The sequence below is a fragment of the Merops nubicus genome, unplaced genomic scaffold, assembly GCF_000691845.1.
Source record: "Merops nubicus isolate BGI_N331 unplaced genomic scaffold, ASM69184v1 scaffold19602, whole genome shotgun sequence".
In the NCBI taxonomy this organism is placed as follows: domain Eukaryota; kingdom Metazoa; phylum Chordata; class Aves; order Coraciiformes; family Meropidae; genus Merops; species Merops nubicus.
In genome coordinates, this window is record NW_008593059.1 from 12,784 (window position 1) to 36,922 (window position 24,139).

Below are 24,139 nucleotides of genomic sequence, written 5' to 3' on the forward strand. Positions count from 1 at the left end.
GACACGGCAAACTGATAAATCAAGGCATCTCAAGAAGTCTCAAAGTTCCTCAGCACAATCTTCCCCATGTCCAGTGAACAGGAGGGTGGGCATGAGCCAGCTGGCACTGTACATTAAAGAAGACATCAGTGACTACCCCTAACTAACCCAGAAGTCTTCCCAGACTGAAGATATTTCTGTACACACCTGAACTCAGAAAATCAGAGAGGAGCACATCACAGTTTGCACACATGGTTACACCCACAACACTAAACCCACACGTCTTTCCCGTCAAAGAGAATAGGACAGCAAAGCTTTCTTATGAAAGCCAAACCTAATTTACCAGGACCTTACATCTAATTCCGAGCTCAACAATAACTGAAGGGTGTTTGCAGAGTATTTAAATAATGCACTGTAGATGTTATTAGCTTTAGGAATATTTAGCACTAGCTAAAGAACTCAGCCAAATCAAGTGTTAATGGCAGGCACGAGTTATCAGAACAGTCAGTGTATCACCACCCTCTTAGCCCGCTGAAGACTGTTGCCTGCACTACTGCATTTTCTTGAAACTGGTCAAAACTGTTCTAAGAGACAATAAAGCTTGCACAACCCTGTTAAGACAGCGGACATGATGTCAAAAAAAGAAAGCGAGAAACACGTCCTTCTTGCCCTTACAGATCACCAGTCCAAACCTGATGAAACTAGAGGATGCCATTTTAAGGAGATAGCTGCCATTAAACTGTGAGTTTAATGAAACTTTGGTTCGTGCTGAAGAAAGAAATGTTACTTGACTTTTAAATGAAAGTTAACAGAACTTACGGGCACTGTTTCACAGAAATAGTTCCTGAACACTCTAAATGCATTGTTTGTGTTTTTATTAGGCTGCCTCAAGAGCAAAAGATGATTTCTGATTCCAAGGAAGCTCTCTCATATTTCAGTACTGCTCCAACTCATCTATAACCATGACTTTCCTTACCTGCTGCCATGCACGCTCCTTCCTCCTTTAGGTTCATGTAGAATATATTCCTGCACTACTGCACTGTGGATCCATCCAGAACCATGAAACTGGATACAGGTTAAAATTGTGACAGGCACTGCAACCGTAGCCAACTAAATTTTTAAATATCTAAAAGTAACTTTTGTATTGAACAGGTTACATTTAAGGGAGAAAATCTTACCCAGGAAGGACCATAAGATTCAGACAAGGTAACAATTCACAGCAGTGTAAAAACCAGCAACTAGTTAAAAAGTAATCATTTATTCAAGAAAGCCAGACTTCCTACCTTCACTACAGGGTGTCCTCCAGTAGATGCTTTTACTGCTCCTCTGCTTCCTTCTGTTTCATAGTGAGCTCTGTGATGAGTTTTAGGCTGGACTTCTATTTTGAGTTCACACTGTCCATAAAGACTTGGTAAAGGCCAGTCAAGGGGTGGCAATGAAGATGTGCTGCAATAAAGATGAGCACACTATGTTTATATGAACTGTGCCTTTTGGCCACACTACAAACAAAGTAACTTTATGGAGAAATACAGAAAATGATATCACTTTCCTAACAAGTGATAGCCAGATAACAATAGATATTGCCATAAAACTGTTACTTGAGAATTCAAAAATTTTGCTGCTGCATTAGTCTTCAATTAAGTATTTTTTTCTGGGGTTGCTTGAGTGGAATTTCTTCATTCCAATACCTGAATGGAAGAAACACAACTGTACAACCTCCCTGCCCCACATTACCTGTGCTGTTCTACAATGCCTTTACATTCATTTCTATCCTCAAATACATCAGCAAGGATATTCAAATGTTTTTTAGAGGGAACAGTCTAAATTCAATCTGTAAGTCAATAAAATTTAACCCTCTGTATTATTATATTCAAGACTGTTTGTTTTGTTTTTCTAAGATCGGTAAGCACTGTGCTTTGTTAACTATCACTAAAATGAAGGCTATGTGATGAACCAAAATTGTAAAGCTGGTAGTCCTGTCTAAGCAGAAAGACAACAAAGATACCCAAAGTACACTCCTATCTTATTCACAAATTATGTATACCCTTAGACACAGTAGCAAAGTCACTCAAGGGAAGTAGAACAAAACGTAGCAACAGAAGTAATAGGAAAGAACCTCAAAGGCAAATAAGGCACATGATATCACCAATTTTTTTCATACCTACCCTTTTACCTGCACAATTTCTAGACTCACAATTCTAATAAGATGAACCGCCAGATTCAATCAGTAATTACCTGTTAGGGCAAATTAATTTATGAACATTTAAAAGTGAACATTTATAGCGCTGTGTACCAAATAAGAACATTTACCTAAAAATGAGCTTCTATGAAAATAGTTTTATACTATCTTACTCTGACCAACAGGGAAAGCAAATTAGGTCTTAAAGAGGTGGACAAATATAGGTTTGTATTGAGAAAGCTTGATTCCATTTCTTTCGGCTTTACAGGAAGTCAGGAAAAGCCTCACCACCAATCTGAAGCCATACAAATTTCCATGAACATGAATAGCCACAGGTCCAAGAAAGATAAATTATACCATCTGGTGCATTTAGCTAAGACATATAGAACACATCCGCAGGTAAGAAAGAAGATAATGTTTGGACTGAACAAAAAAGAAAAGAAAGTTCTCTTTAGCAAGTATCTGGATGGACTTGGGCTCAGTCTGCAGCACCATACGTCTACCTTTTACTACAAAAATGACTGTCATTAAGCATGGAAAAAAGGGAGAAGAAATGGCATCACTTACTGGCCTCCTCCTACAGGAGAAGAATCTATAAGCCTGTTGACCTGCTGCTTCATGGACTACATCTACGGTATGCTTCAGGAGAGCTAATGTTATAAGCCTTATCAACTGAAGCACCTTTCTGAGAGAAATGGGAGGAGTCATTCCCTTTCTTCTTACTGAAAGGAAGAAATGTGAGCGATAAATCATCTCTACAAGCATCCAGTGTACAGCAAAGACTCTTCTTGCCCCAGTACAGAGGTCTGATGACTGGTCCTTCCACAGCAATAGTATTTACTGGGTAGGAGAGGACTGGCTATGTCAGCAATGAAAGAGGGAACTGACAGGAATGCAGCATAAGCCCAATCCTTCCAGACACTTACCACAGGCCAAGACGTACTGCCTAATTGCTACTATTGGCTATCAACTAGACCTTGCCATTCACTTTTATAGCTACTGAAGGAGAAGAGGACTCAAGTCTTCAGTCTGAAAAAGGAAAGAAAATGGCAAGATTAGAAGATACTAAGAAGAGTTTAAAAAGAAATGTAGCATGCGAGGAATTTCTCTTTAGTATTTCTGGAAATCTTTCACCCCCATATAACCAAAGATTCTGTGTGAAAATAATTGGTACACACAGTTAACAGATACAGTCCCTAAGAGAACTTGCTATAACATGCACAACACAGAATATATACTGGTGACTGGGAGGGGCTACAGAAAATTTAATAATAAACTCAGTCAAGAAAAAAGTATTTCTTGCTTGTGACCACTCTCCGTACAGTCTCTGAGAGGGTTTAACTAATAAAAATGTGGCACAAGCTGTATCAGACTACCATTATCTCCTGAAAAAATATTTTGAATACTAGGACAAACACAGAGACAGGAAAATAACCAAGTCTCCAGATTTTGTCATTCTTTAAGAACAAATAGAAAATATCAGCATGAGAGAGCAAGCAAGCACACAACGCACGTGCAGATGCCAAAAAATTCAAAAATTGGAAGGCTTTCAAAATACAGTTCTCCAAATAAATTGCACAGCCTTTGAGGCCAGACTGCAACTAACTTGATATTTTCTAGATGTTGCAGGCTAGAGAGTTACAGCTGCTTCCCTTTGGAGTTTGATGTTGGATACACAAGCTGGTGTTTCTCTCTGAATATTTTTCTTGCTGTCTCCATCACCCTCAACTTCTCAGCAGCAGCGGAATCTCAAGTTTTGAGGTACATTATCATGCACCCTTCTGCCCTGAGAGAATATTTAATACAGTTTAATGTATTTCTGCTTCCACACCACCCTTTTAGTTTTTGGAGACAAATGCTGCAGAGATACACACTGAACTAGATCAGTGATCTAACTTTATTTCATTTTAAAAAGTAAATTTTTCAATCCTATAAATTTACCAGACCCCCAGTCATCTATAAAGCTTCTTCAAACAGAACTAGTGGGAGGCACAGTGGGAACTTTCTAGCCAGCACTGTCATCTTCTGAAAGTCACATGAACCCACAAGCTTGGACACTAAATAAATTTTAAAGTATCAGAATACATTCTACATTTTTTTTCTTTATATACTATGTAGAAATCAATATCAATGAGAAGAATCTTGTCAGCATTTGAGGGGCAAAAGGTAGCAAATTTGCTTATAATTTTAAACACTTTTCAATATGAAGCAATGCTATTTTTGGGTCAGATGTTGAACCCAAGAAAGTAAGTCTGAAGCTGTTATTTTTACTGCATTTAAGCATCTGTTCTCAAGAAAATATTTTTTCAGTCTACACTGTTAAGGGAGGATCAGCTAAATTGCTATACTTTAACTCACCACAGTTATTTTATCAGCTGTAAATTGCATTGAACTCCAGTGATCTCTGATAGGTCAGAATTTAAATAAGTTCAAATTTTAGTGCTGATTTACTCTTAAAATTCTTCAAATGTCTTTAATAGGAAGTTCAACTACTGAAATCAACAAAAATTCAGTGTTATGAGATTTCTGCCTCCCTCAGCTTACACACAGCAGGATAGATGATAAAGACACCTAACTGCATTCAGAACCCAAGCAGCTGCTGGCTGTAGGGTTCTTTCAAGTCATTTCAGATAAAACTATTAAAATAAATAAGATCTTTTGTTACTTAAAACCCCTCACTTTTCAGACTTGATGGAGGAGGAACACATTTGTAGACACTTTCACATGTTTTCTTACAGAATTCTACCTGGTTCACTACCAAATTCCTGTTACAATAGCTTGTGATTTAGTCTTTCACAGAAGCTTCTCTAATTTTTTGTTTTCTTTAAATGAGTGAAAACCTTATTAACTATGCAGTAACCTACTAGTAAAGCAGCAAACCACATGTCATGAAACAGAAATAATGAGTGACTGTCATTCTAAAGCTTTCATTAAAACAAACATTAGCATGTTGTTGAAACGGCACCACTCAGTACACCTACAAACAGCAATACCAAGAGAGTTTTATAATCTGATTAATGCAGGCCTCCAGAAGCTCACACTCCTATCACATCAAGATTAAAAGCTTCAGAGAACAGCAGCCGCTATTAAAGGAAACTCTGAAGTAAAGAAGGAACCCTTCAGAGCACACTTAGCAGAAGCCACTGCATTTAAAATTATCAGTTTGGCGATATTTTTATCAATATTAATTTAACAGATACCTTTCCTCCTCTGCAACCTTATTTCTACAACAGAACTGATTCAGCCACACAAACTGATAGGGAAACATCTAATGTTCAGCATAACAGCAGCCAAATGAGTCCATACAGACTTCAGTATTCAGACCTGTAGAAATTGGGGCCCACCTCCCCCAATTATTCTTGCTCTCTCACACAGCAAGAATAAACCCCAGAAACAAGATTGTTTGCTTTCATTTGACAGTGGCCCCACAGCAGTATCTGTAGGACAGAAGGAAGAACAAAGCCTGTGAAAGCCACTAAAAATAATCCAGTTAAAATCTTCAACCAGTTACGTTCCATTTGTAGCACTCTTGCTGGGTAACGGATTGGACAAATCATGGGGCCTCTGCGCAGACAGACTGCTAACACTGGTACCTCAGCTGAAGCACAGGCACAATTAGCTCAGTTTTAGAACACAGGTGGAACCAGTACAATAACTCATTTTAGCTCCTCTGTACAAACATGTACCCACCTCTTCCTAGTCAACAATTCCAGGAATAACCTTTCAAAGATACCAACTAGGATGTCAAGATGCTTGCAAAGGTTCATGTTTCCTTTGTTGGTTGAGATTCACTGATCTCCTGGAGTGATTCTTTCATTATTTCTTAGCTGCAGTGAAAATAATGTTTTCTGCTTACGTCTCCTCCCAACACATCAGAAGTGGAAAATCTCACTGATTACACAATGGATATCCCACATCTTTTCCTCATCCTGAGTTTTTGCAGAGACTAACCAACAGGGTATCCTGTGACATGTCAATGTTGCAACACAGCAGACCCCCAAGAACCTCAAATCATAACCATAATCCAATACTACGGACCTTTTCAGGAATATGTGAAGAGCCAAAATACTGCTGTGGTTGTTCTTCACTAGCTAGAACAAAGCAACATTTTCCCTGGTGGAGTAATTTTGAAGTTAAGAATTTTGGGGCCATCCCAGTTGTCACAGTGGCTTACCAACAGACTTTGAAAACATAGTTAACAGTGGGTCTGCTAGTAGTAAACAGCAGTATTTTGAACATACCCAATATTTTTAGAGTATTGATACAGTGTACTGCCAAGTAAAATCTATATTCTGTCATTTCAGAACAAAGCAGAGAGCCAAATCACACGTACAGCACATAGGTCCCATATCACACACTACCTGAATTTCTCTGGATTCATTAATGGTGTGTAAACATTACAGCAATAGCCTAGCTTATTAAAAAATCAAAGAGGTTCAAAGTTCTCTTGCTTGTCTCACTTAAGTGGGTCCTTATCTTCAAAGTCAACAATTTGCAAATATTTTCCCTTTGCAGTCCTGCTAGCATAGCATACCTGGTGTTACTTCTTTTTATCGAAATAAGACAAGTCCTGAGCAGGCGAAGTTTGCCTAGAGTCTGCTCACATTGAAAGATTTATTGTTTTTTAAAATTAAGACCAAAGTCCCAATAGTTATGTTAAAACCAGCATAACCCTGTTGCTCTCCACTCCCCAGACTTCCAAGAGAAAGATTCCACACAAGAGAAGCAACTTGCTCAAGTATTCAACAATCTACCACTATATTTAAACTGTTTTTTCTCTGAGTAAGCAACACTGTCAGCAAACCCAGTTTCCAGTGGTAACTGCCAGATAACTGCAGGTAAAACACTCTCAAGTTGCCATTAAATATCCATCACTGAAGATTCCTGAGCTGTAAATACACCTATCAAAGCCTGTCTGTTCATCATCACTGGCACAAATATACCACGTGTTATCTCATCACCATTTCTTGTTCTAGATAAAGTTTGTGAACATCCGTCTGAAGAAAAACATCAGTTTATACACTACTTCTTAAATCAATGTATAAGTCTCTAAGAATTCCCTGAGGGAAGAGACAGTAAAGAAACTAGGTTTTACTTCAAGATTTTTGACCATTAATGAACATTGCCTGATTATATACTGGACATAAAAGCACCACTTGTACCCATCAAATAATTCAGGGGTCAAAGAAAGAAAAAAAAATTAATGACTCATTTAGTTTCCTACCCTGCAAAGTGCCTGTTTCCTTGGGACACAGACTCTCAAGATCTAATTTAGAGAACCTAAAATTTACTGTTCCACTAGCCATTCATGTTAAAAGTCATAACCTCAAAACAAAAGAAAAAACAACAAACCTAAAAGCATAAATAACAGAATCCACATCATTTTCAACTGCATCAACACTGACCACTCTTTTAACAAAATGCCCCATGTTATCTACATCAGTGCTGGCCGTGTCTGACTTGTCTTGACTCCAGAACACCACAACCACTGTTGTGAACACCACGGATGTTTCTGAGTTGTACTTTTAGTGTTCTCACCAAAGGTATTATTATACTATATTATATTATATTAATTGCTCAGTAGGGGTTTCTGGGTCATCCCCCTATATTCTTTTTATTCCTCGATCAAGTTTAAGAGAAGTATTGTAAAACAGACTATTTGTTTTGCATTTTCTGGAAATCCTACAGGCGTGAGCCTGTTCTAGGGGAGATGGATCGCACACAGAAGACAGAAGTGCTAAATACACTGGAACTGAGAACATTCATTTCTGTAAAACAAGAATACATAGCACTGCAAAAATACTCTCAGCTACTCATCTTCCTAACACAGCAGCTTCATATTTGAGGAGGCTTACTGGAATCTGAAAAGGGATCAGTCTTGAAGAGCTTCCCAAAATTACCTAGTTTCATAAATATTTACTAAATACCTACTAAAGAGAAATTTCACAAAGTTTCAAAAACTTAAGGATATACTTAAGATAATTCATGTGAGCATGCCAAGTCCTTTCATATGGTACCTCAGAGTGAGCAAGCAGATAAAATGGAGATATTTGAATGTGAATAGACTGTAGGAAGACACTTTCTCTGGTACTCTAGACTATTTATACCCTGTACTGACATAGGCTATCTAAATAAAATAGACTTTAGGCATCTATGTTTCCCTTCCAACAGCAAATATAGAACTTGGGAAAGAAGTGAAAGAAGAGCATCCAATTAATAAAGAATCTGAAATAACTTTATACAAAAGCCTAAAAATAGGCCTTTTAAAGATATTTAGCAGAAAAAAAACACCTTGATTTTTTTCCTGTGAGTAAAACTCATGCTCTAACAGCGGATGTGCAAGAAAGTAATAAATTCAACATCTTCATGAAATGTTGGGTTAGTAAGTAACTGGGGAGGTCAGATTTACTATCACTACACTCAGATTGCAAAAAGAAAGATTTTCCAACTGGAGGGAAGGGAAACATGAGACACACAAAGGCATTTCTTATCCATCATTTTGTGGGAAGGCTGGGGGGGGAGAAGAAAGAAGTATCTTAAATATTAATAACAAGAATAACAAGGTAATAAATAAAATTATTTAATAATTTCATTGCTGACTATTCTGTAAAATGACTAATTGAATCTGCCATTGAAAGAGCGCTCATGTGTCAAGGTATTTGGCTAACGACATCACTGACAGAGAGCTTCACTATTCCAAGATAGAGAAGACACTGTCTAGTTCCTTTATGCCTGTTTGAAAGGAATTGTTGCACTAGTTCTGTCCATTCTTACTTCTCTAGACTTATCTTCGTTAAGGAAGCAGAAACGTGGCTCAGGACATAATACACATACACTTCTCACATGCTACACACTGGCAGATTATGGGTTCTTACGACCAAATAACCTGTAACCTGACAAAACTGTTTGTACAACATCTGTAATGCAAATAAAATGCTCAAAAGCAAGTTACACATTGTAAAATTTTGTTAAGTAGTGCACAAGTTAGTGAACATGGAAGAAAGAAGGAAAACACGGTCAGAAGTTGATAGATAAACTAGGTTACAGATTCACAGAACTTCAGATAGCGTTCAGAGCAGGTTGTGCTGTCTGCGGATTTCACACCATGCCACAGGTGAGGTGAGTTGTCCCCACTTCTACCAGGGGTCAGTTTACTGCAGCTTAGTGAGCACACTGGTCAGAGTAATTTCGTATGCTTGGCATCAATACTCCAGTTTACTTCATGCACTGCTTGGTACTTGACAATACAACAGAGACTGTTAAAAAGCTTATTAATGGTAATATATATTTTAGTTTATATTACAACCAATATATAACTATATGTAATAAAGATATAAATTGCAATTACTATGTAACTTTTTATGACAATTGAGGTGCTCATTTTTGGTCACTGTCATGAACTATTTAAGAAACGGTGAATTTTCTTGCATATCATTTTTATTCATGAAATGTAAGAGCCAACTTACCCCCCCTCTACTTTATAAGCACCAAAAATATAAAATACGATGTGACAGAATGAAATATCTTAGCATACTGAAGATGCACACTAACAGCACCTGTAGAGCAGGCTACAACTGCTAAGTAATTCCACATTTCACTGAGGATACAGCTGCTAATGCAGCCATTTCCACCAATTCAATAGTCGGACTATGTTTTTGGCAGCAAATGTATGCGACTTAATAGTTTTATTAAGTTTACTTGTGAATAGGTGTAGTCTTTATTGTCTTCGGCCTGTGTTTCCCATTTTATATGTTTGAGAAGTTCTTCAGTGCCATATTCTAGAGCAATTCTGACATTTAAAAAAAAAATTAAAAAATATTTTTACTTCTTAATGAAAACACTAAAATTGATTTTTATTCAATTCTGCTCATTTTTCCCCACTACAGGAAGAAGCAGGTTTAACTGAGTATCTTTTAACTATTTTGGTAATTCCACAAAAGAACTATATATCTACACCCCACCTTGCCACCTGCCTATTATATATTCATGCGCTTTTACCCTTCAGTAGTAGTGCTCACCTCTTTTGAATTATGATAGCCCACAAGCTAACAAAAATGCCAGGTCAAGACTGCTGAGTATCCTACATAAAGATAACACAGGAAAAATAGTTATCATTGTTTTAGTTGGAATATAAAGGTTCTAGTGGCAGGCTGAACATCTTTCATTAACAGATTAGCAGACTGAAGCAGAATTTTAAAAAAACCAAAACATTTCAGGACAGTTAACATATCTGTCAACACAGTAGTTTCAGATCTGATGAAACAGAATTTTCCAGCTTTCAGCTTTGTGCCTTTACTGTTGCACTTCATATTCATAAAAAGTCATGCAGAAGGTCATTAAAAAAAAAAAAAAATCACTTTTACTCACTAAAAGCTATTTCACCTCTCCATTTCTGAAGAGAGGAGAAATTAAAATTTGCGGTTATACAATTATGCAAAAATGACAAAATGGCTGAATAAGCATTGTTTAAAAATATTAACCATCTGAGCTAGTTGACAAGTTCTACAGAATTTATACAAAGCAAAGTTTTAAAATTAACAGAAGTTTTTCATTACTAAAAAAGAGCTTTCTGTGAGATACTGATCTCTCAATGCACAGGAAGATGTTCAGCAGTAAAATTGAAGAGATCTTTGTTAGAACTCAGATGAACACTGAAGTCTGTCTGATAGTACCCATTAGAAGTCACCCTCTGGGAAGCTCTTAAGGCTATGATTCACTTAGCTTCCAGTTCTTTAAGAATGTTTCACTGTACCCCAAAAGCACTGGTTTATATTTCACACATCTGTGTTCGTAACTTCCTTCTTCAGTACTCAACAATATAGATTACAGCTGAATTTTCTCCATTAGTTCCCTGCCTGAAACATGCATGGAAAAGGTCAGCTCTAGCAATCTTCACAAGCTGTCCGAGTGCTTCTGTATGCCACCATGCGTACCCCCCTGACAATATTTATGTACCCAACAGAGAATGAGAACAGGTATTCTAAAATATTTTGTCAACAAGCTTGCTCACCTGACAGGTCATGAGGAAATAATACACCAAGATGTTAAAATGATGCGATCTGATTTTGGAAAAAGCCACTAGAAGGGGGAATTCTGTAAAAATTATCATGTTGGCATGAAAGCCAGCACCTACTCCTCAACAGGTTGTGCTTCTGAGAGAGGTCCCCAGAAAGAATACCTCTTCAGTAAGCTTGGCTTACTGGGCCATAGGTAATTCTAGTTTTCTGCAAAGGATTTAATATTCTGAGAGCCAGGAAAAAAAGCCTCCTATAAGGGAACTCTGAAGCTTGGCCAAAAACATTTTTCTTTATTTTGCTTCACTTACCTTGGGGGAGGAAGTGGTAGAGGTTAGGAAAATGTTAAAGCCATTAATACTTTCTAAGCCATTCTCCCTACAATAAAAGTTAATGTATGAAAACAAGTGCTTTGCAAAGATGACTTTGCAATGAGAACAACACTATATTTTGTTTGACTGGAAAGAACACAGAACTACTCTCTTAGAAAAGGAACACAATGGAAACAAGGGTGAATTTTTTCCCCAAAAGAGCAGGTTCCCTCTTCTGAGCCTCCACAATGAGAGATAGTTAACACAGCACCACAACGGTGGAAATACCCTTGGAACTACAGCCCAGAAATCAATTCTTTCAGGATGATTTTCAGTATGGCATGTCAATTTTTTTTTTCTCTTCTATTTCTAGAATTCTGTCAGCTCAAAGAAGCCAAAGCAAATAAACTCACCATCTCTTTTGCATTCTTACAGTTTTATAAAATCAAAGTCAGGTTTCTGCAGCTATACTAAGGTGTTAACTGCTCAAGTTAGATAGAACTGCACAAAATCTGCAGAAACTTGATTCAGTTGGGGTCTGCACATATATACAAAAAACCTTTTATTTAAATAGAACAAATCCTGTACTACAATGCAACTACTATGTTTTTACAAGAGGTAGTTAGGTATTTGGTGTCTCAGCTTGGTTTTGTGTAATTGTATCATCTACCCACCTACAAGACATTCTCTTTAAAGAAGTCTTAACGTATCACTGAAAGACAAGCACGTTTATACGTCTTTTTAGAATGCATAAGAAGGGAAAAAGGGGAGGGGAAGACTTTCTAATAACTTACCGAAATATAGGAGTATGACCAGGCTTTGGTTTGTTCCAAGTAAAGTGCGAAGGAACAGAAAGAAATTGGTCTCCGGGCAAATCTTTTTTCAAGGTGTGCTGAGATCCAGAGCAGTCTTCTACTGCAGTTTCAAGGGACGACGATAAGTTACCCTGTTCTTCAGGACAGATATCTATTTTTCCAGGTAAGGTGGCAGTCTGATCCTCTGAAGTCTTTCTTGTTTTTAGAGGAATATCAGTCTCTGTACAACACTGAAATGGTGAAAGGCCAGAATTAAGGCCTTGTACATTATGGATGGAATTGTTTAGCCACGTGTCTTCTGTTATGCTTCCTCTGGGAGAATGGCCAGGTGATGGAGTTGGAGAATGGTGAGGTGAGAGAGAACCAGCATAACAGATCTCAGCACTGGAGTGTCGCCGTTTCCCACAGGGGGATGTGGGTCTTGATGAGGGCCTTGATGTTGGTCTAGGGCTTAGCCAATTTTCATCTGTAATACTAGTTCTAGGAGAATGACAGGGAGACTGTCTAGGTGACAAGGTATGCCCAAATCCATAAGGCTGCTGCCACGATTCATCACTGGGACCTCTTGGAGAACCACCAGGAGATGCCAAAGGAGACCCAAGGGTAAATCGAGCAGCTGCTTCATTTAGCTCTGAGTCTACGTCATCATAAACATGGGAAATGGACTCACAAGAGGAAGCATCTGAAAACCAGCTTCTGGACGAAATGCTGCTGGCAGGACTTGGACTAAGGGATGATTCCCTATATGATGGCTCAAGAGGAAGATAGAGATGGTCCCGTGAAGGCCTTTCCATGTACTCATTTTCTGTGCCATTTGTGTGCAATTCATCTTCATTGGCTTCAATCCCTTGATGACAGTTAGGTGAAATAGATGTAATTTGAATACTAGGGCACTCAAAGGGTTTGGGTCCACCTAGTGGACTGTATTTGGATTCTGGTACCTCACAAGTTCCTTCATAGTTCTTATGACTCTGAAGTCTTGTAGGTGGTGACAGAGGAGAGGAGTGAGACTGCAATCCATGGCGAGGAATACAAATTGGCTGATTTACAGAGGATGATGGTTGGTCTACATTAAGGATGTATATAGATGCACAGTCATCTGACTCAAGATCTGAAAACAAAATCAAGAGGGGAAAAAAAAAAAATGGTCAGAATGCAACACTTGAAAAATGCCATAAAATCCTTATTTTCCTAGGTATGACCTGTTTGCAACATCCTAGACATTTTCCATTACACTAGCCACACAAAATAGAGCAAATTCTTAATTTTAAGTTCTCCCCAGCCATATTTACTGCTAAATATGACTAAAGCACAGGTTTCTGTAATAAAACTTGTTGCCAACTAGATTCCATAGTTTATACACATCTCCAGTGTTTGAAAATATAATACTTACAGAAAATGGGTTTAAAATATTGAAAGGATTCAAACTGGAACACTCAATTCAAACTTTATCTTTTATAACTACAATCCATTTAGAATTAAACATTTTTTAATCAGAATCCATTAAAAATTCAGTCTTTTTGACATGAATAGGACTATGATACTTTGTGCAAGCTCACTACTCAATACTACAAGCACTGGAATATCACATATGTAATATCTACCTCCTTTAATACCAGAAAGCATCTTAAAGTGACTCAAACTTTAATGAAGATTACAAATTACTAAAAACATTCAATCAAAAGAGGACTAACAAAGAATATTATTAAAGATACTATGAAGAAATTTATTCCATAGATCTTTTTTTGGTTGTTTAGTAAACTCTCAAGTGTCCATGTGACAGAACAGCGTTTCTCAAGTGCAGTCTCACCAAGTTTGAGCACAAGTTGTTTGGCATTAAAAAAAAAAGCAAAACAAAAGCCAGAAAACAAAATATTCTCAGATCTGACTAACTTATCCAAAACACAGGAAATATCCCAAAGAAAAATAAGCAATTGAGAGGGAGTGCAAATCCAGTCAAGAAAATCAGCAACTTTGTCTCACAGAACTGAAGCAGATTGTCTTGCCCTGCTTCTCAATATTGAATTAATTGCCAGTAAGAGACATTTGTCTGAAACTAGCAGAAAACACAGCTTTTTTTTTTTTTTCTTATTTTGTAACCACTATGCTTCTCCTCTTGTTTCTTTCCCCTTGCAAAATAGAGCCTTCCCTCCACTGAGTAAGTATGCAGGAGGCCTCAGGTAGTTCACTAGTCTATCATCATCTCCGAGCAGATGAAACTAAATGTCCTTGGGCTGTCCCCACTGGACATTGAAACCAGTTTCAAAATCTGTTAACAATATTATCTCTACAACCTGAGTAATTTGTTTTAATGCTGAATCAGTTTAAGAGCTTTTGAGCCATCACTAACATTTAACGTCATCATTAAAATGATGCAGTTTCTGCAGCTGCATGTGGGTTTAATTTTTTTTTTTCAGAAGTAGGGGAATACTATGCAGAAGCATACATGCTTCCGCAAACTAAAATACTGCTGTGTCAGATGTGACAAAGAGACACCATGTTCATACAATCATTTTCCATAAATCCAGACTGAATATCATTAATTGCATCTTTTGGTATTAGCTCTGTGGTTTTTTTTTTAAAAACCAACCAACCAAAGAAAACCACCACAGTTTTTATCTGGAGTATCAGTAGAATGTTAATAGTTGTTTTAAAATTAATCTAGTCTCTCTCAGAATCAGATAAAATACCCAGACAGGACGCCACGTATTTTAGAACTTTCCGTGGTGAAAAAAAATTAGCGTGTTAATGAAGTTACTTTATCATCAGTTTCACTAATAGAATAGTTTCACTTAAAATTAACAGAAATAAAACAAAACAGCTCCTCCTCAGAGGCAAGAAAGCATTTTCAAATGGACAGAAAACACACTCTTACCAAGGGTCTGAATATGTTCCTCAGACTCTAAAACAAAAAAAAGATTGGCTGAAGACTCATGAGCAGGGAGCAGCTCTACTAGTCCTAAGTAGTTTTATAAGCATTGCGTGATTTTATATATATAACAGAGTCATATACAACAATTATGCCTACTATATAATTATATCATTAGTTACTATTACGTGTGTTAAAAGCACAAAAAATTAATCGGTATAGGTTGATTTCTAAATATACATACACTAAAAGGATCCAGATACTCAGAAAGTACTTACTATTTGTGTATGTCCTATGAGGACAGACAGAGAGTTGTGGCTGTTCAGTCTGGAGAGGAGAAGGCTCTGAGGTGACCTTATTGTGGCCTTCCAGTATCTTAAGGGGGCCTACAAGAAAGCTGGGGAGGGACTTTTTAGGATATCGGGTAACAACAGGACTAGGGGGAATGGGGCAAAGCTGGAAGTGGGCAGATTCAGGCTGGATGTGAGGAAGAAGTTCTTCACCATGAGAGTGGTGAGACCCTGGAATGGGTTGCCCAGGGAGGTGGTTGAGGCCCCATCCCTGGGGGCCTTTAAGGCCAGGCTGGATGAGGCTCTGGGCAGCCTGATCTAGCGTGAGGTGTCCCTGCTCATGGCAGAGGGGTTAGAACTGGGTGATCCTCATGGTCTCTTCCAACCCTGACAGATTCTGACCTGTTTTTGCAGAGGACTTGGTAGTGTTGGCTTAATGGTTGGACCCGATGATCTTAAATGTCTCTTCCAACCTAAAGGATTCTATGATTTTCTATGATTCAATGTATCATACAAATCCTTAACACAAGCTCATGCCAAACAATATGAAAACTGCATTTCCCTACCCTTCCAGTAGGATAGCAAACATTTTTAAACACTTTTAATTTGAGGTCCTTCTTTTTGCTGTTTCCCATTGCAATGGGAACATGGCATGCAGACACCGGTCTCCAAATCTCTCGGTGCATTCACATGCAACATCATGGATGTCCTTGTTTCCTAACTCAGTATCAGTAATAGTAGCATAGGTGAAGGAAAGAAAAAGGAAATACTGATAAATGTAATTATCCAGCTACTCAAAACTTAGAAATAAAAGTTACAGGAACAGAAATTTTGAAATAGTAATAAAAATGTTACAGGGAAACAACAGCTGGAAGTCTTCAAGTTCTGCGCATAACCATTTACTGCCACTAATAGCTTTTGGAGCAGTAGCAGCACACTGTTTGTGCTAAAATGCTAACCATTGCAAAGAGCCTTATTTCTCTTGCAGGAATAATCACAAAATCTTAAAATATTTAAGAGAAACTGTCCACTTTCAATGTCACTGGGATTTACCAAAAGCAGACGTATATTCAAAATTTAAGCTTCATGGAGCAGAGGTGGAGAGATCAGACTAGCACAGAATTACCAACACCAGCTGGGAAGAACTAGAGAAGAGGTGGAGAAGTCAGGAGAGCTCTCTTCTGACTCAAGCTTCTTTGGTCCCCCTCCCCAACAAACAGTTTCTGATGAGTTCTGCAACGTGCTCTCCCATTACTCCTCCCCAGCAGTGCACACACGCATGCGCTCAGAAAACAGGAAGCTAGAAGCCCAGAGTAAGAACTGCATCTAATGAACAACAAATCCCCAAAGCATGCTTAAAACTGTGGAAACAATAAAACAATATATTGTGAAGTCTAAATCACCTAAACAATTATATTTTTAGTTCGCACACACAAACCTTCTCCTTTATAGTCATGTGTTAAAATAACCTGTTATTTGCTCATACAAAGGAAAACATTACCAAGACCTTTACAAACCGTGTCATTAATTCTAGTTGACTGCTTACTGACAATTATTTTTCTCCTAGAAAAGACCATAGAGAGACTCCAATATGGAAGAGCCCTCTAACCCATCTGAAGAAACTAGTCAACATGCAAAGATGAATATAACTTGGGTGACATAGAGGAAAAAAAAAAAAGAAAGAAAAAACCCCTTAAAACATGAAGGAGTGAGAATAAATTTTTTAAAAACCCAGTGCACAGGTTCAAGAAAGTAAAGGGTAAACAAACTGAGGGAAGTCTCACAAGAGGCAAGTGCAAGGCAAATAAGTTACAGAGAAGCCCAAGGCAAAAGATGGAGTTGCAGAAATCTGGTTACTCAATATGAGACCTATTACATCCAAACAATCCTACTGGGGGAGGAAAGACAGTAAAGAAGTTAAGTTGGCCAACTCGTGAGGCCTTCATTTTACCGTAAAATAGAAGAAATAAGCATTCAAAAGAAACTAGGTCAGATCAGTAAAACAGAGGATAAAAACTACCACTAACATACGAGAGCGTGATGGTAGATAGGACAGGCACAGCAAAATACAAAGACTAGGAGATGCCGTTCATATCAAAAGCTTGCTGTGACCCTGAAAAGGCAGGTGTGTTAAATGTTTTTTCTTTAGTAAAATCAACTGAGTAAATTGCTAACAAAGTTAATAGCAATGCAAAGTAAAGAAAACTGGGCTAAATAAAAGGTTAAAAAGTATGGAAGAATTATAGACCAGTAAGTTTAACCTACGTTTTAGAAGCTGCATTAATAGTTTATTTGTTCTAGTAAGCATTTAAAAGGAGATAGGGAAACAAAACAAGAAGTGAATGTTTGCTAAGAACAAAACTGCATCAAACTTCCCCCTCGCCCCAATCAAAGGAGGTCTTCTGGATAGCTAGCATAGAAAGAAACTCCGCTTTAACTTATTCAGCCTGTTGACACTACCAGGCATGGAAAAGTCACCAAGCCTTTAGAAATGTAGCAAAGCCCTCTTCCCCATCTTGCAGAGATCAGGTTTAGTACTGAGGGAAGCTGCTCTGTATTCACATAGTGCAAACAAGCTATATAAAGCTGCAGACTTCCATTGCAATCTTCTGTCGGGTGACTGTGTCACACTTTGTCAATGAGACCCAGAAGGTCTGTTGTTTCAAAAGTACTTTTGCTACCATCTGGAAACAGACTGGTTTACAGAAGCTCCTGCTCAGTATTAAAACAATGCCGGCTCATCCTTTACTAAGCTGCAAACTATTCTTCTAGATAAGCTAACTGGAGACTATAGTTAAATAATATCCAGAACAACTGCTCCTAACATACATTTTAGTTGCTCTTTGCTGTATCAAACTGCACTTTCAGGACTAGTTATGCTTGCCCACCAGCTGTTCACTTCCTCAGCTGTGTACTGGCACATGCATGTGTCCAGCTGCACAGTGAGCCAGATTTCTCCACAGAAGGAAGGTCAACTACTATCAGCTATCTGAACACGAGCCCTGTGCCAAAATTATCCAAACTACTTTATTATTCTAGGTTTGTAAGCCCATAAATAAACAGGTTTGGACAATAGGGGTTGTTAAAAGGTACTAAGAAAGTGCAACATGACCTAGGCCTTACAAAAATACTACTGCGAAAACAGGATCAGTAATCAAGTCCTTTAAATAGCATGAGGAAAGACTTGAGCATCGCCACAGACATCATGTGTATTCTCAGGCAAGTCATATAATCTGCCTCCACTTCCAAACTTTAAAAAGAACCACCACCTCTTCTGTTTTTCAGTTTTGACACACATTACCATTATCTCTTTCTGAACACCATGGTAATATAAAATAGGCCACAGAAATATCTGTAAGTAAGAAACACAAAGCATATATGGTTCCATTTTTAAATTTAATTCTCCTACTGATTTGAAGCACTTCATGTGTTTCTTGGGATGAAACAGGAGACTTCATCTTTACAAAGAACCCAAAATATCCAAGAGTCATAGTTTTCCTTTTGTGCACTTAAAAAGACAATCGGCGTTCTTGGTGGTACACTACCACACTAAAGCTCTATAACTGGATATTTAACTTCAGGTTTCCATTGAAAGCTGTATGATCTCCAGAGATACTTCCTACAAGCTTAAATATCAACTTTAAAACTACAATCCCCAAAAGATCCTAAAAAACATTAGTTTTTAAAACATTAGCAAAGCATTACTTTATAAGGAGTATAACTGACTAATAAAACATCAAATACAGTACTAGAAAATTATTAATTGTGCAAACAGTTAAGGTAGCAAGGGGGAGCAGGGGGAAGACATCCTTAAAAAAAACAAGCTTGGCAACACACAAAAAAAAATAGTGCAACTTTAAGCTTTCAGAAAAGGATGCTTTACAACAATTGTCACTTTATGAAACAGTTCTCTTCAATGATTTTGTGCTGTTTCATGGTCATATCAGATTACTCAAAATGGATAAAAATAAATTTTACTTCTGTCAAGCATGTACGCTACAGGCAGCTCTGTCGTGCCCATCAGAATTTCACTCGTTCTCTTGTGTTAAGCAAGAATACTTAAAATGTGTAGGAGAAACAACCTTATTGACAGTGCGAGATCACCATTGAGTCTTTTCCAAATTCTAGTCTTGATGAGAATTCATTATTCTCAGTAGAAATGCAGAAGAATAATGAAACTGTAATAGTTTAAGTAGTTTAAGCAAAACAATAATACAGTGTAGCGAATGTTTACAGCTGACACTGAATAAAATAAGAATGCAGTGGCTCTCAGGGTGTAACTACATGTTATGTTTTTTTCAGCAGCAACTACCCTCCCACACACACTCACACACCAAGGGGGAAGGGAAATGAGAATGACAGATATTTTTAACCCAGATGATTTGTGCAATCAGCTTTGCAGTACACTAACGTAAACACCTGTATATATATAACTGACAGGATGGCTTTAGGACATGAGGAGAAACAAACAACCAAGTCAGGAACTGCAGGTGCTCTCACTATCAAATAAAAATATAATGCACAACTAAACCCTTAGGCCGTATCCCAGCATGCATTTAAACTAGAATGGCTGTCTTGATGTACATCCAGCTTCACCCTGAATTAACAGAATTATCGTCCAAATAGGGAAATAATAAACATGACATTTTAGTTTGTGTGCAAGTAAGACTACATAAAAAGGGAAATCAAATGCATCTGCTTAAGCCATAAGCACGTTTCAGAAAGTCACGTACTTCTATTGCAGCAAATGGAGTTCATTGCAGTTGAAGTTTGTTTTTTTTTTGTTTGTTTGTTGTTTTTTTTTTGTTTTTGTTTTTTTTTTTTTAAAAATAAAACCACATAAGTTCTCATAATCTTTCACGTCAGAGTGCTTTGAGAGATGTTGATAAAAAGTGAGGTAAAGAATCCAGCTTGTAACTGTAAGGTTCAACAAGAATTAGTCATTCTCAGTTCAGTTACAGGAATAGAAAACAGCAACCGGAAGTGCTAGGCAGTGTTTATACCTGTGCCTTCTCTAGCTCTCCTGGCATTTCTGGTTGATTATGAGGCACGTCTTTAAATTAAAACTTTACAGACATTGTGGCCCAGTATTTCAGAATTATTCATTAATACTCATAACAGGTTAAAAAAGAAATATACTTACTTTTTTGCTTTCAAAAAAAATCTGAAAGTTCTACGGGCTCCTCTTTGCTTCCTTTTTTTCCTTTGTGCGTACATCATTCAAGAGGGCACAGCACTTAACTGCATAATCCCCATGTAGACGAAGTGAAAGCTGTGACCCTCCAGTTTGATGGAGCCTCATCTGTCCTACAGTGTTAGAAAGTCAGCTTACCATAACTCAGTAGTTCACAGATATTAAAACATACACTATGGCCTTTGAGGAGATTCTTAAAATGACACTAAGTACATCCATGCAGCCTATTTGTCACTACTGTTATGAAAATGAAGTACATTGTTCTATATGATCAGCTGTTAGAATTTGCAGAAGACCTGCAGCCCTGCAATCCCAGCACATCTGGTACGTGTAGCATGGGAACTGAGAAGATTGAGGACTCCGGGACTGGTGTCTTATGCTGACCCACAGGAAGAATGTAAAATAAGTAAAAGTAAGTAAGGACATTATGCAAATACTGGTTGCAGAGAATAAGGGAATTACATGCTGTAGTTGCCAGCTGAAGGTTTGTCTAGATTCTTTGTATTACAGGCCAATTTATCATCCACAACCTAACTCTTCCTTTGTGAAGACAAAACTGGCTCTCCAATTATTCAAAGTTCTGCTTTATGCTGTACCTATAAACTGAAATCCTCACCTAGCTACCTATATAGATGCCTTTAACATTGATCAACTTCCAATACCAATTAGCTTGCTGGTAGCAACCAGCTGCTCTACACAGACATGTCCAAGTTTACAGCCTGCTCCAGTCCTGAATCCAGGACTGAGCAGAACTGAAGTTCCCAAAATCAGAACATGTAAGTGGAGTGGCCGCAAACAAAACAAGATGGGAGTGTGCAAGACAATGGGTATTTTAGTTCATATGAGAGGGTGGTGACGTAGGGTAGGGTCTTTGCAAAAACTGGTAGAAAAGAAACTGCAATACCCCAAGGCAAGGGGTGGAGAAGAGACTACACAGCAAGAGAAGGGGAGACTGAAATGGGGGCATGCCTCTTTCTGCTTATCAGAAACAGCGCATTACCCAGAGGCTGAGAACTTGTATTGATAGGATCTTCACAAACAAGTTTGGGAACTCTTCACGCCTCAGCAAAATGACACTGTACTTCTGCAGCTGTCCTACAACATAACAGAGAGCAAACCATTCCACAGCAGCCCGTGCTACCATAGAGTTAACACAGTATCTCAGATCATTAATATTACAGTTTTTCTCCAACGTATTTTATAATACAGCTTTACTGTAGACTTCAGGTGCACAAAACTCAAAGGCTTCATACATAAAGGCCTGAAATGAGCCAGAATGATAACCTGAAACTTCTGTTTTCCCAGCTGCACACATGAACGTAGAATCAGAAACATCTTGAATTCACATTGCTAAGATTGACACAGAAAGCACAACAAACAGGAATTGAGCAGCCATATGAGAAAGAGGAGGCTGAAGCTGAGCATGAATGTTATTTTTTCAGCAGCTTTCAGAATGATCCCCCAAAGTACAAGAGATCAGATTAGCATGCCTCACAACTGTGCCACATGCAAGCCCTGAAAATTCACATCTCTTCACAGAGTCCTAAATAGCTTGTGTTTATTCCAGCAAGAGTGGAGGTTTCACCTACCTAATCAGCCTAACCTCCTGCCAACAACCAAAAAATCTAGGCAATTTGAAAGCCAGTAGCATTTGCTCTCAAAAGCCTAAATTTCATGAACTACACTGATGAAATACAGAGACTCTGACCTAATTTTAAAAAGTTATGCAAAATATAAAATGTTGACAGATTTTCTTACTGATTCTTTAGATTAAACAACACCATTAAAGCCTTTTTTAATCATAATCATCCTTTGTGTTCTTGATTTAGGGAACAGCTACTAGAAAACACCCAAGATACACATGAGTAGCTATAAATCATTGTAGACATCATTACAGCCCATTACGCAGCCATCAAACTCAGTAAATCACTGTCAGTAACACTTAATAAATGCACCGTGACTGTATTATCTTTAGAGCACGCTTTGGTTTGGGGTATGAAGATACAAAGGGTTACTCTGTTAAAAAAAATTTAGTTAGAAGGCAACAGTTTGTGCCTTGTCCCAGCTACAATCAGTCTCAATTTTACTCCCTCTCCAGCATAGTACAAATGCTGCTTATCACTGAATTTAAGTAGTCTTCCCATTTTTTCAATTTACCAAAACCATGTAAAAAAACTAAAAATCTAGGATTAAAATAAAACGTATCCTGGCATTTGTTCTTAAAAATCAAAGCTAGCAGCCCCCAAACATGAAGACTGTCATTAAGCAGTGAATTCAAAGTTATTTGCCTCCTGCAGTCTTGAATAACCTCATACATAAGAAAATGGAAAGACCTTGATCTAAGAGTAAGTCCAAAGAGGAATATTTACAAGATACCAAAAATAACTCTCACCAGCCTATTAAACAGAAAACTCCAACTCCATCCAGCAATTTTGCTATATTAAAAATATTTCTCATTTTTAGAAGTGATGACTGATCTTCAAAATGCAGTCTGAGAAGCCATTTTTTAAAACAAGCAATTCCTATTACTCTAAACGTTAATACGATTCTACATTTCTGGGAGTAATAAAGTAGCTGCGAGTACCTCCTCATATTTCTACCTACAGATGTCTTTTACATAGCCTCAAATTAAGTCTTAATTTCTGCTTCAGAAGTACAAAACAAACAAAACCAAGACACAACACAAACCCAGACCAAACCCATAGTTCTACTTTCATTAATTTATTGCTGAAAGATCATGGGTTTCTAACCAGATTCCCAGAAAGCTGATTCTTCTCTCCTCCCCTCACATACATAAAAATGCCCACATGAGGACTCGGCCTCACAAAGAAAACTGGCAAAAGCATCTTCTCTTCTATCACCCCTACCATCCTTTGTCTGAAAAGTAACCATAAGCATTCAATGCCACCGAGACATTTCATCAGAAGAGCCACATAAACGATGAAGTTCAGCTGTTCGGTAAACCCACGAGATGTGCAGGCCCAGACACAACCCAAGGGCCTGCTTACCAACCAGTTCTGCCATTCTTCCAATTTAAACTGGTCTTCCCTGAATGACTTTGAACAGCTCCACATTTTTTTTAATGTTCTATTTCACCAGCATTTCACAAGAACATTCTCAGATGGGTGTACTAAAGGTAAAAGAGAATGTTGGCTTGTTAATAAGCTTGCTCCTGCCTTGCAATTTTACTTAGCCTTACCGATCATTTCACTCATCTTAAATTCCACTGTCATCCGAACCTCACATGGCATGCCTGGACAAATGCAAGGACTTGGATGCTGTTTTACAGGCCGGGCTGACTGCCAAGTCTGCTCCATGGACTTCCCTAGCCCACTAGGGCAGCTTTAGGCAACAGCGCTCATATTTACGTTATTGCTGTGAAAATCCAAACTGCTGCCTTCTAGAGACCCTGGCCCAATCTACTCTTATTTCTCACTCATTCTCAGCAACATTACTTGTTTGGCTACTCTTCAGGGGGGATATGGCAA

The 24,139-nt window shown here is 38.0% G+C and overlaps 1 protein-coding gene across 1 annotated transcript; it reads right to left on the minus strand.

Moving 5' to 3' along the window:
* Positions 1-1,236: 1,236 nt before the first annotated feature.
* On the minus strand, positions 1,237-23,902 carry LOC103768219 (nuclear factor of activated T-cells, cytoplasmic 3-like). Its single transcript, XM_008935362.1, is given in 4 exon segments — positions 1,237-1,254; positions 1,257-1,425; positions 12,278-13,409; positions 23,851-23,902. Coding segments are annotated over 4 exon segments (1,371 nt in total).
* Positions 23,903-24,139: the final 237 nt, after the last annotated feature.